This window comes from Mesocricetus auratus, unplaced genomic scaffold, assembly GCF_017639785.1.
Source record: "Mesocricetus auratus isolate SY011 unplaced genomic scaffold, BCM_Maur_2.0 Super-Scaffold_100015, whole genome shotgun sequence".
NCBI lineage: Eukaryota > Metazoa > Chordata > Mammalia > Rodentia > Cricetidae > Mesocricetus > Mesocricetus auratus.
The window spans coordinates 2831800-2844860 of record NW_024429198.1 but is presented as its reverse complement, the minus strand read 5'-3'; the positions used below and the strand labels follow the sequence as shown (position 1 = coordinate 2844860).

Sequence of the window (13061 nt, the reverse complement as noted above, 5' to 3'; positions counted from 1 at the left end):
TCCTGGAAGATGCAATCCTGAACGCAATCCACACATCCAGAAGTCTGAAAAAGATGCCATAAGCTCGCTCCAAAGTCAAAATAGACTTTGATTAAACTGTGGGGAATTGGGCAGAGGTGGAGATCAGTGCAGACAGCGGAACAGTGTCCAGGCAGATGTTGGCATCAGGGGTATTTCTGTTCTATCTGCAGAGAAGATTGGGCTGCATTGGATCACACAGGTTTGTGTCTCCTGTGACGTCTAGATAGGAGGAAGGGTGTCTAACGTAGTCATAATCTCTAGCAGTACTAGGTGCAATGGTGTTGAGGAAACTTTCATTACCCTGTTGGTTCATTTGCTGGGTGTATTCGCATGGTGTCACGCTCTGTTTATGTTGCTGTCACAGACTACCTGATGTGGGTGATAGATAGAGGGAGAGAATTTCACTCTGCTCACAATCTAATGACTACAATATATTGCAAGCATCATGGCCATCTGGAGAGGATTCCTACAGCTGTACCATAACATGATTACTAAAAGCAAAAAGAGAAGTCCCTGTGTTCAGAAGGGGCACATGTGTAGGGGAGGAAAATGTAGTGACCAGTCCCCCATTTTAGCAGCCATTACAGGCTAGTATGTGCTTGCATGGCCTTACCACTCCTGTCAGGAGTTAGCTGGTGGGGCTGTGCTTTACGGCTCTGGGTGTGCTTTATGGACAGTGCACAACAGTGACATGCAGAACATAGCAACTGCCCTGGGAGGGCCTATAAGCCATAACAACCAGTTGACCAATCAACACAGGGCGGGTCACCCAAACCTGGAAGCGAACCAATCCTGAGACTGTTTCAGCCCCTAGATACTCCCCTTACACTGCCCTTTAAGGTCCCTGCCTCGAGGTTGCTTGGGGTCTTTCTCTAGCCATCCATCATGGTGGTGGGGTGAAGGGCCTGAGCTAATGGGGTTAGCTCGTTAAATATCTACATTAAAAGGCTCTTTGCGTTTGCATCGAAATGAGCCTCTTGGTGATTTTGGGGTTCAGAATTTGGGCACAACAAATTGAGAAAGGGCTTGAGTAAGGGCCTGGCCAGACAGACCTGTTAGGAGCCACTTCTGCTAGGCTTGGCCCGTTCTTCAAAAAGAATGCATTCATGACTGTGGAATCCTGAGACCTAACTAGCTAGCATTCTCTAAGGGCTCCACCACCACTTTCTGCTGCCACACAGGGGACTGAATTTCCAGCACATGCAGTTTTGAGGACACCCTCACACCGTCTGCAAACCATAGCTTATGTGTTTTGCATCCCCAAGTAGGATCAGATAAAAAGGTAATAAAGAGGCAATCGTGGAGGCACAGCCGTTGGCTCTGGAGCCATAGCAATTCTTGGGTAGAGCAAGTAGACCCTAAGACCCAGGACACAAAGAGTCTTTTATTGTAGATGTTTAACAAGCTAACTCCATTAGCTCTTGCCCTTCACCCACTACCATGGTGAATGGCTGGAGAAAGACCCCAAGCAACCTCGAGACAGGGACCTTAAAGGGCAGCGTAAGGGGAGTGTCTAGGGGTTTGTAACAGTCTTAGGGGCACAATATGGGTTGTCATAGGAAACAAATGATTAAACTTTGCTTAACATGGGAGCCAAAGGGCCTTACAGCCAACAATTAAATGTGTAGACCATGCTAGCTTCGAACTAACTCGTGACCCTCCTACCTCTGCCTCTTTCAGCAAATCTTACCAGCAGGAGCCACCACAACCGGCTCAGCTAACAGTTAAAAATCTATTAGGTTTCAAGATAAGGAATGGAAAGATTAGCTTCTTTCATTGTAAACTTCCCAAACAGTAGACACTGATCAACAATGGTCTTCACAAACTGGCGACAATCAGTTTTATTTCCTAATTCTAAATATTTAAACAGAATATCTTAGTCTTAACATTTGTGCTCCTTCTCTAGAACAAAGTCCCAGCGGCATCAACAGGCTTCCCTGACTTTTCTCACTTGTTCAGTAAGTTTAAATCCTGGGCGTTTTATATATCACCAGTTAACCTTATTTTTTTCCTACTTTGCTGTTAAGAACTAGACCCTGAGACAGCAGATTCCACAGTAGAATTCCAGAGATAAACAGTCAAGCCCTGGACTCACCGGGGAGTGGCTCCTGTGGGCCATGCATTGATTTCCGAGGTGAAGATTACAATGGCTAACGCGATGGTCCTTCCTGGAAACATACCACTCCTCCTAGGCAGCCCTGGGGTCTTGCGTAGCATTTCTTTGCAACCAAAGGACGGGAATAACTATTGCTGGTATATGCTCAAGGTTTTGTCTGTGTTTGTTTGTGCTGCCTGGATGAAAGTCCAACTAATGGAGAGCCATTTATTGTAATATCTGACTGCTATTTTCCCTTATTGACAAGGTGTCATTGTGCAATAAAGCAAAAAAAAAAAAACCCCACTGAAGTGGCTAAAAATTAGGAGCACTGTTGCATAAAAATAAAAGCAATCAATCAAACAAAACCCTAGCAGTTCTTTCCTTGGGAGACTCTGGAAGAAAAGCTAGAAGAGGGAGGCACAGTTTGTGGGAGAGCTTATTTTCTTACTGTAGCTTATTTTCATCAGAAGCCTAAGCTGAAAGTAACTACAGAGAAGGCACGATGAAGGGCAAAGCTCTGAACAGACATTCTAATCACCCCTCCCTCTGGAAATCAGATGTGTGCCTTGCTCCCACATAAGCAAGGTAAAGGGTGGGAGTGTAAGATTTTCTGTAAACTTCACACATCTCTTTCTTATGCGTGTAGAGGATTCTTCTGAAAAAACGGCAATGCAAGCTCCACAACGCTTTAGCGACAGCCTAAAAAGATGTGTACCTGTTACAAAGGCAGGACACATGAAAAGGATAGAATTTTCCTCTGCCATAAAAAAGACTGCTTGCTCCATGTCTCCATATTTTCCATGGTTGTGGAGAGGGAGAGGTTCTGAAAGAACCGAAGAATGTGGACCATGCAAGCTCTCTGAGAACACTGGTTGCTCAAGAGAATGACCTGGGATGTTGTAAACGTGGAAGCGTGCTACTCCCTATCTCAGTCAAATTTAACTGACTGGGCTCCTCAAATCATTCTATTGTGTGGCAAGGGTTGGGACTCAGAATACACAATTTGAGGAGAGAGAGAGAGAGAGAGGGAGAGAGAATCCAATGGAGTTTTGTGGGTAATATATCATGACTTTACAATGTCTCATGACACCATTATCTTTTGCTTTGTTCTGTTTTTTGGGGCAGGGTCCGACAGGGCAGCCCAGGCTCTCTGCAGCTTCTCACAGTTATTCTGCCTCCACCCAAGTGCTGGAATTACAGGTATGAGTCCATACCCAACTAGCTGTTCCTAACACTTTGGTTTTGCTTTGTTTGAGACATATTTGCCTTAACCCTCTCGCTACACAGCTGAGGATGACTTTGAATGCCTGATCATTCTGTGCCCATTTCCCAAGGGCTGGGATTACAGGCACATGCCACTATGCATGGCTCTTTGACACAATTTATTTTTTATTTTTCAAGACAGAGTTTCTCTGTGTAGCCCTGGAACAAACTCTGTATACCAGGCTGGCCTCCAACTCACTGAGATCTGCCTGCATCTACCTATAAAGGGTAGGGATTAAAGATGTGTGCCACCACACCCAGCTGACACAATTCTTAAGAGACATTTATAGATAATTATTGATTACAAAAGAGCAAATCTCAAATATTGGCATTTGGGGATGACAGACCACAGAGATAGCAATCTTGGGGCCATTTTACCTATGCCATGGAGAGCAAAGCAGATCTAATCACCTTTTCTTGTTCCTTCTCATTTTTCCATACAGAGTTTGAGAACTAATTTCACCCATACTGTGGAGACCATGTGCCTGACATGTAAACCACACAAAATTGTCAAGCAATAAGAGGATTCTTAGGTACCATGCTTGCAGCTATGTCAGTGAATGAATCCAAGCCAGAGGGACCCTTCCCATGAGCCTTAGATAATTACAGGTGGGTAGCACCCGGATTCAGTCCAGATCTGTCAGCTCTGTCACAGTGCACAGGGGCCTCTGTGGATCCTCTCAGGATGTCTGTGGACCTAAGGGCGGGAAATAAGTTAGTGTAGGATGCTGTTTTATGTTAGTAGGATGATGCTAGCTGATTATACTGTAAGTTGTGATGACTTAATACTGCAAAATCACCTTTCCTGGAAGACTGACAGTCTGGAGGGGTGGAGGGGAAAAGGACATCTTGCCTGATTGGTTTGAGTGGGAAGATATTCCAAATTATAACTTGATTCTTATCATCAGGCTATAAAATACAGTGATACGATGAGAATAGCAAAATAAAATAACAACCTAAAAGTTGATTATATATACTATATAATGTATGCACTATATGAATTACATGGTCTTTATTTTTACAGTGCCTTGAACTCTTCCTGGCTCCTGACACATTTTGAAGTGAAGTTTGTCCTTTGTGTGTACCTTGGAGAAAGGGATGGTTGGGATGAATTAAACTGGAGAAGCAAATGTCTTTATAGTTATAACACATGATAGCCATTAGAGATGAAGATGGAAACTTTATAATATGCTGGCTTATCTACATATGCAAATAAATTTAATTCTCCAAGGCTCCATCACAGAGTTGAAGAAATGCTGGCTACTGAGATTAAACCATCTGTCCAATCTCACCCAAGGATGAGTCCCTGGGGTTTGCACTTACTTGGTGTGTTAGGCTTTCCCAACACACTATGAATACTATGGTTAATATTTTAATTAGCTCACTCTGTTTTCATGGAGCATGGAGTCATGATGACTCCTAACCAGCCTCCTCCTTCTAAACTGACTTCAGTCTCTAGTTCTGAGTTTCCACCCTGAAAAGAACCTCACAATTTTCTACCAGTAAGGGGATCTTCTTCCTTCATTCCTTCCTTCCTTCCTTCCTTTCTTCCTTCCTTCCTTCCTTCCTTTCTTTCTTTCTTTCTTTCTTTCTTTCTTTCTTTCTTTTTCTCTCTCTCTTTCTTTCTTTCTGTCCGTTTGTCCATCTGTCTTTCTTCTCTCTCTCTCTCTCTCTCTCTCTCTCTCTCTCTCTCTCTCTCTCTCTCTCTCTCTCTCTTTCTCTCCGTCCTTTCTTTGTTTCTTTCTTTCTATACCTTTTATTCAAATTTCCTTGGGAATTTCATGTTGCTAAATTATACTTTCACATACCAATACAACCCCTTTCCCATTTGGAATGGTGGAGGCACATGGATATTCTGACCAGCAATATGAAGATTTTTTTCATCTAATGTGATAAAATATGTTTAGGGTCATTTCCATTTGGCCCCTTTAAAGGTATGGGCAATTTTTTCAGATTCTTTTTCTTGGTGATCATGGGCTCAACTGAGTGTTCAGGGATCTCTGGTTTGGGATTCTTGGTTTATGCCATAGCTTCTTCTCACGGAGCTCCTCAGTGCACAGCAGAATCCTCGCTCCTTCCCTTGCAGCACATACCCTTTCAGGGAGGCAATCAGATCACTGAATGCAGAAAACCTGGCTGGGGTCACTGTCAAGTTCTGGTTTTAGATACACCTTGTGATACCATTCTCCATACCCAACAAATATAACACCCCTGTGAATGACATGTAGTATGAATGACTGGAGGTCCACAAGGCTATATTTTTATATATAAAAGTCTGCTTCCCTCAACTTTGGTGATCAAGAACTGCATTCTGTCCCTCATTTGCTAGCTTCTTCCCTGACTATCACTATGATGGGCAGACCTCAGTGACCTGCACTCTGTTCTTACTACTTTTTCTCTTTAAAAATCCATTCTTAGGAATAGACCAATCTAAAGATAAAGGGATCTCAGAGTGTGGAGTATTGCCACCCCCTTTACCAGGATTTTCTGGGCTCTTATTTTAAATGTAGATTCCTAGAAGTGACAATTGACTATGTACATACCCTCACATGGGGTGGGATATGGAAGTTGCTTTCCTGTTTGGTAATCCTTGCCCTGAGGTCAGATGTGTTTTCATTCCTGAAACCTGTTCATGCCCCATGCAGGCTGAGAACTTCTGCCCAGATCCCAGGGTCTTCTATTCTTTTATCAAAAACAGATATCCTCTCCTGCTTCCAGCTTTGTCATTTCCTGTCAATCCCCAGTCAATCTCTCCATTCAGTGAAGGAAGAGAGAGGCAGATGACATGTCAAACCTCCCATTTCCCTCTCTTCTCTTCCTTTCCCTTCTTATTAGCTCCTATGTCTAATACTCTCATCTCTCTGATGCCAAAGAAAAATTTCAGTGGCACTCAGCTAATATAAGGGGCAAAGGAGTACTTAGAAAACACATTGTAAACATATCTGTGACTCACCTGCAACCTATTTGGGCACCCTATAAACTATTCCTAGTTTAAAAAATCAACAACAAGCTAAAATAATAAGTGAAGTCAACCATTGTATGTATCATTGACTGGAATGATATAACCTACACAAACAACACACAAGGAAAACATAGTCATGAAGACTTCTAGATGTGGACTTGTTTTTTGTATATTTTTTTCCTTTTAACTATTACAGTCTACTTTGATTACTGAGAAGCCCACATTTTGTTCTCTATAGAGATCATCACTGTTATGACTTCAGTAGAAGATAGAAATTTGTAACTAGGCATATAGCTCCAGCAAAGCAAGGGCAAACAGGCTGGGGTACTCAGGAGGTGCGATGACAAGTGGCTGGCCCTGGTCCATCAGCATCACCATAATTAGGATATGTTAACAGACCCGCTGTTGGTATGTAGCTTTCTTCATACCCGTGTGTGTCAGATAAACTTAGAACATGAGATCTAGATTTTTTTTTTTAGTAGAAAAGAATTAGTTAAAAACATGCCATTTCCCGGAAAGTATTCTGAGCTTTGTTGTTGAGCAATCTCTTTAAATGGTAATAGCTTAAATATTTACCAGGATCTTTTGGGCAACTCCCGTCTTTCAGGAAAAGACTTAATTTTGAATCTATTCCAGGCATCTGGGTCAGAGTCCTCACTCAGCAGGTAATTCCAAGGTGAACCACATTTCTGAGTTAGCTATGTCCTGTTCTTTCCTGCCTTTCTTTCAGCACAGGAAGACACAACAAGGCCGCCTGGCTTGTTGGAGGCTTCTAGCATTGTGCAAGAGGAGTACCCACTACAGTAGTTTTGCCACAAAACACCCATTAGAAAAACTCCCTATGTTCTAGAGCAACTTCAGTCATTTTAAAACCTGTATGCCAATTTCATATGAGCTATAATGGTTACAGATTTACCTCACTGGATTATGTATCAGCAGAATGGAATTATTTTTCATAATGAGCATAGCATTACCCAATGGGTGGTTATAGTAATAGAAATCAGTACCTTCTCCCTTTGTGTTGATTTGTGTAAGAAATCGCAGGGTTTCCTGGTTGTTAACATTCAACCTTTTGCTTAACATTGGATGCTTAAATGAAGCTCTAGGGTTCCCACAAAATATTACTTTTGGGATAGGTTTGAATGCCATTTCTACAAAGAGTACAAGGGATAGATTAGTTCTCATTTTCAGGGCTACTTCAGTAAGTGCATCCCTTTTTTGTTTGCTTGCTTGTTTTTCAAGACAGGGTCTCTCTGTAGCTTTGGAGCCTGTCCTGGAACTCACTCTGTAGACCAGGCTGGCCTTCAATGCCCAGAGTGCTGGGATTAAAGAGGTGCACCACCACCACCCGGCAGCACAACCCTTTTTTGTCTAACAGTGATTCATATTGACTGCATGAATGTCTTCTTGTACATGAACAATGCTTACACATTGAGTCACATGGAAGGAGAATCAGTTCATCTCATTAAACACACAGCAGAACACCCAGATAAACCAAATACTCTGTGGTGTGTCCTTCCCAGCAGCCCTCAGCTTACTCTCATCTGGGGCTCATCTCCAGCCCTCTTGTTTCTCTGCATTCCACCTCACTGTTGTCAGAAGGATACCAACTGTTTTCAGTTAAGTGGCGAACAAGGCAGAAGACCCAAACATCCCATAAGAGTATGCACCACAAGATGATTCCTCCCCAGTATTTTACTCTTTAGAGTAGTTAGGTTAAAACCCAGTCTTTTGTATTTTTCCATAATCTGCTTTAGAATTTGTTCCAGGTCTTTGCTGAAATGAGGTCCCTGAGTTTAAACCAGGGCACCATGACTGAGAGAGTCCTCAGCTGATCATTGACCTGTGAGCCTGACACTACAGATCTTCCAAATGGCTAGTACCCACACAGACTAACCCCTACACATGTATTTTGGTGGGGTCAAACATGGCTGAATAATGGTAAAGCAAAGGACAAAAGGCACAGACCAACACTGTCCAGTGAATATCATGTGACGTGTAGCAACTCCTATCTACCAACTCCATTAAATTCACAGGAAGAGAATGCGTGTGGATGTGAGAGGGAATAAGGCACTGAAAGAGACTGGGCAATTTATTTGTGTGTCTGTGTCATGGGTTTCCACTTTCTCTTATCACTGTGTAAAACTAGCAGCTTTCCACCTTTTAGCTGGTATGTTTCATATCTTGATAACACTCCACCTAAATCAGGGGTCAAATACTAGAAGAAGCGACAGTGACATGAGATTTTTGTCATTCCAGTTTATTGAATGAGTAAATTTATAGCTTTATTTGTATACAGAAAAGTGCCCAAGAAGACAGGTACATACAAAACAGGTGTGTAGCTGATCATTATTTTCAAAAAAATTGGCCATCTAGAAATAGTTACCTCCAGTTTAGCACATCTTTAGGTATTTGGAATTTTAAAGTATGATTTCAAGTCTCTGTTTATAATGACTGAATAGGAAGTTAGACAGAAAAAAATGCTGTAGATAATTAACGATTAGCATCAAACAGAAACCCACAGGACTTCAGCTTGGATCACTTGGGGCTAATCAACAGGGGCTCACAAGGCCAGCTTCTTGTTTAAATCCTGAGCAGTCATCTTCTTCCACCAAAAGATAAGATTGTATTAACACCCACAAGACCTGAGCATTAAGGGTCAAGTGATAATATTTAAAAAATCAACATAAACTAAAATAAAGGGATTGAACAAACTCTTCAATCCTGTTTAACAAAAAGACTGAAAATGAAAATGCACTGCATAGGTTTCCAAGGTTATGAGAAAAATATTGCAGGCAGATTTTCAATGACGACCCCGAACATTCATCCGTCACCTTTTCTCCCCTCATTTAGTTTGTCTTAGTATCTAGATGATTGCTGCTTCAAGGAAGTTTTCCAATTACATGAGAAAGGCATAACACAACCTCCAGTCAGGACCCAGTGTGTTTGGTACAGTCACATTTGGCTTTCTGAATAGAGTCCTTCATGGCTGAGCTGAATCCAGTTCCTTTCCTGTGTTAAATCACTCTTCCGAAGTTTAAGAGAATGGCCCTCCATCCATCCATACAGAGGATGAGGATGGTGTACCTTCAGAAGTTTAGACATTGAACTAACAAGGACTGGATGGGGGTGGGGGGTGGGGGATGGGGGTGGGGAGTACTCCAGATTTGTGAGTCATTTAATGCTTTTTGACCCATAAAAATCTGTTCCTGGTAAATATCTGTTCATGGGTATTGTTTATTCAAACCCAGGAGCAAAATGGACTGAAAGAAGCATGGGAGACAAAGACAGGGAGATATAAACAGCAGCGCTATTCTCTCATTAAAATAGCAGAAGATTAAAAGTTGAATAGCCTAGGTCCTGGGAGAAATCATCAGAATGAAGAAAACTTATACTTTTTTAAAGTAATGCACACAATAATCATCTTTATTGAGAAAAAAATCACATGATATGAAATTAAGATCATCAAGGAAAATTCAGGCCATAAGGTCACCAGGGTCAAACAGCTGCAAAATGTCCAGAATAAAAACAATTTGAGGCCCCAGGAAGAAATTATTTGTTTTATGAACTTTGAATAATGCCTTATATTTGGAACTAGAATTTCCTCTTCTTCAAGTCTACTGTAAGCACCTCTTGGGGCAGGATTGGTAAGTGACACAATTACAGGAGAAATGTCATTATAGGGGGAAATGGTCATCTTGAGATGGTCCTGTGTGCTTGAGAAGTTAGTCTTGCTTTCAGTTTACTCAAAACATTCTTTCTGGGCATGGGAAGCAAGATGTCTGCTGTCCTATTGGTAGAATGTTTAGGTTTAAGCTGCACACTAGGGACACCAAATGACTTCGAGGTATGAGGATTTGGACATTTACTCAAGGCAGTGTGATATGAAGGGTTAAGGTGGCCAGACCTCCCAGTTGAAGGGTAGAAGGGGAAGTATTCTGGAAACTTCTAGGGGCAGAACAGACAAGGCTTTGGCAGGGAAGCTACTTCATTTATACTTGAGCTAGAGAGTTTAGGAGCTTAATTTACATAAAGCCATAGTTTCAGTTTAGCTTCAGCCTAGACAGAAAGTGAAAGGCATCTTACAAGAGGCAGAGACATGTAAGGCAACAGATACTGTGTCAGAGGTGGCATGAGGACAGAGGTCAGCACGTTTCTGGCTGTCAGCTTTGTCCTTGGCTGAAGCCAGTCTTTTGTCCATCTGAATAGTCAGCAATACAGCTTCCTAGAGAAACATCGAGAAGAAAGGTTAGGATGTTTGGATTGACTGCCATTGTATTACGTATTAAAACATCATTTTCAAATGTTAGTGATAGTACATCCCAGAGCTGACGTGAAGATAGGATAAAATAGTCCTACCCACTAGATGTGATAGTGCAAGCTGATGACTTGAGCACTCAGAAGGCTGGGGAAGGAGGCACAGGATTTCAAGGCTGGCCAAAATTATATAGTAAAACCAAGGCCAGTCTGAATTAATGAGTGAGGTCCTATACCAAACACATCTATATCTGTAAGGAATTATCTGGACCAGAGTAACTGGGATGGCCATCCTTGTGATGGGATCCTGAACTAAGTAAGAAGGAGAAGCAAGCTGAGCACCGCCATCCATAAGCCTCTGTTTATAGACTGATGATGAAATGAGACAGCTTTCCTAGTATAAAGTCTTGTCACTGGTGTCAGAGTAACACATCCCACCACAGGGGCCAATTTGAGATTACCCTTGAGGAATGAAATGAAAGAGAAGTTGTATTATCATCTGCTTAGCTGACTTACATGATGGCTTCACAAAGTCCTCCAAACTTGGACATTTTATAGAGAGCCAAATTATTACCAGATGCCTCCTCTTCAACACGAATCTCTCTCTTTTTTTTTAAAGTAGGTCTGGGAATGTAGCTGGGAGAGTGCTTCATTCATGAAGTCCCAGGTTTGATTTCCAAAGGACGATGTAAAATTTGGTGTAGTGGTGAGTGTCTGTAATCCCAGCACTTAGGAAGAGGAGGCAGGCAATTCAGAACTAGGTTATTCTCTGATTCAGAGAGAATTTGAGGCCATTTTCTATTGAATTTACTTCCATATAGAACTGAAGTTTCAAAACCACAAGATAGAAATTTGTATCTCCTAGATTGACTACTGCTTGTAGGAATTACTTTCCTAAATGCTCAGCCTCATTACTCCCAAATTACACATACTTAGCCTCTTTCCAATTCTAAAATTAAAACTTCACCCTCTGCCCTCTGTTTCACAGTTTCTCACCATTCACCCACTGTGAAAAAATGCTAAGTAGGTTCTTCCACTTACGGAAGTTAGGCGAAAGGATTTCCAAAAGGGCTCCTGTGGGCATCAGAAGATGCAGGCTGAGAAGCCGCCTATGAGATAAAAACAACACAATGAACACTATTATAGTCATAAGAAAACCTATCATTAAATATCACTTAGTGCAGTGGTTCTCAACCTTCCTAATGCCATGACTCTTTAATATAGTTCCTCATGTTGTGGTGACCGCCAATCATAACATTATATCATTTCTACTTCAGAATTGCAATATCATTACTGTTATTAATCATAATGTAAGTGTCTGATATGCAGGATATCTGATAAATGACTCCTATGAAAACACCAGTCAACCCCCAAAGTGGCATGACCCACAAGTTGAAAACCACTGACTTGACTAATAAGCCAATCAGACATTGTACATGTCTATAGTGGTTTTTGCCTACTTTCTTGGAGATGGACAGTACATATTGTCTGTTCAAAGTCAAGGCTATAGGGAATTGTATTTGCTTCCCTCAGCTTAGAAGAATAGTTTTGATGAGGTAAAGAGCTATAGACTACAGAATTTTTAATCTTTAAAGGTTTTTAAGAGACTGTTTTGATTCAGTGTCTGATATAATGTTTTCACAAGATGGAACAAATAAAATACAAAGGAAGGCTTTTGATTGTACTATTCCTCAAGTTCAGGAGAGGTAGTGCCCATGCAACATAAACTCACTCAACTTGACTAGATGTCCACAACAATGTGAAGTTTCCTAAGAATACAACCTAGGCAAATAGGGATTCTCAGCAAAGTTATTGTGTAGGGAAATAGATTCGGTAAGCTATAGGGGTATGCGGCATGATCTGCTAGGAATTGATACTTACGGAGGGCGGTGGTGAACTGAAGCATCCTTTAGAGAAGGGATTCTCAAGTGAATTGTCAGCAGGCTTGGCACTTGAGAGGAGACCTTGTCTGGGAACTGGCTTTGGTGGTTCTGAAAGGCAAGGGACCTAAACAGTTAGTAGACAAGCTACACACAATGCATGTTCCCTGACTGGCTTACCTTTGAATTCTTTCCAACAGTGAAGTAAAAGATGACCACACACACCAGAACTCTATCCATCAGAACAGAAAGGTACATCTATATCTTATCTAAAGTGGAAGACACTCAGCAGCTTCTTGCTTGTGACTGTCGGATGTGGGCTAGATTATCATTCAGCTCTTCAAATGTCACACACATTGCATCATAACATTTCTCTAGCTCTTAGAAGCCCTTTCAAGAACGGTCACTGGGGGGCAGCATTGGGCCTATCGCTAGAATTGGCTGAGTTAAAGGGCTCTAACAGGTAAGTTGGTAAATTACGACAGCCCTGAATGCCAGAAGAAGCAGGAAGTGAACCACTGATGGACATGGAAGCGTCCCTTGAGATCCCCATGGGACTGTAGGACAGCTGAAACAGCGG

The 13061-nt window shown here is 41.8% G+C and overlaps 2 protein-coding genes across 5 annotated transcripts in view; both read right to left on the bottom strand.

Moving 5' to 3' along the window:
- The window catches only part of C9 (complement C9), a 46346-nt gene extending 44107 nt beyond the window's left edge, over positions 1-2239 (bottom strand). The window contains exon 1 of the mRNA XM_005078028.4: positions 2117-2239. Within this exon, the coding sequence (XP_005078085.1) occupies positions 2117-2238 (122 nt within the window). The 5' untranslated portion in view covers position 2239. The remainder of the gene's footprint in view (positions 1-2116) is intronic.
- Positions 2240-8588: 6349 nt separating this feature from the next.
- The window catches only part of Dab2 (DAB adaptor protein 2), a 52389-nt gene continuing 47916 nt past the window's right edge, over positions 8589-13061 (bottom strand). For all 4 annotated transcript variants that reach the window (XM_040757576.1, XM_005077979.4, XM_040757577.1 and 1 more), the window contains 3 exons: positions 12483-12592; positions 11643-11710; positions 8589-10569 (listed from right to left, as the gene is read on the bottom strand). In XM_040757576.1, the coding sequence (XP_040613510.1) occupies positions 11648-11710; positions 12483-12592 (173 nt within the window). In that variant the 3' untranslated portion in view covers positions 8589-10569; positions 11643-11647. The remainder of the gene's footprint in view (positions 10570-11642; positions 11711-12482; positions 12593-13061) is intronic.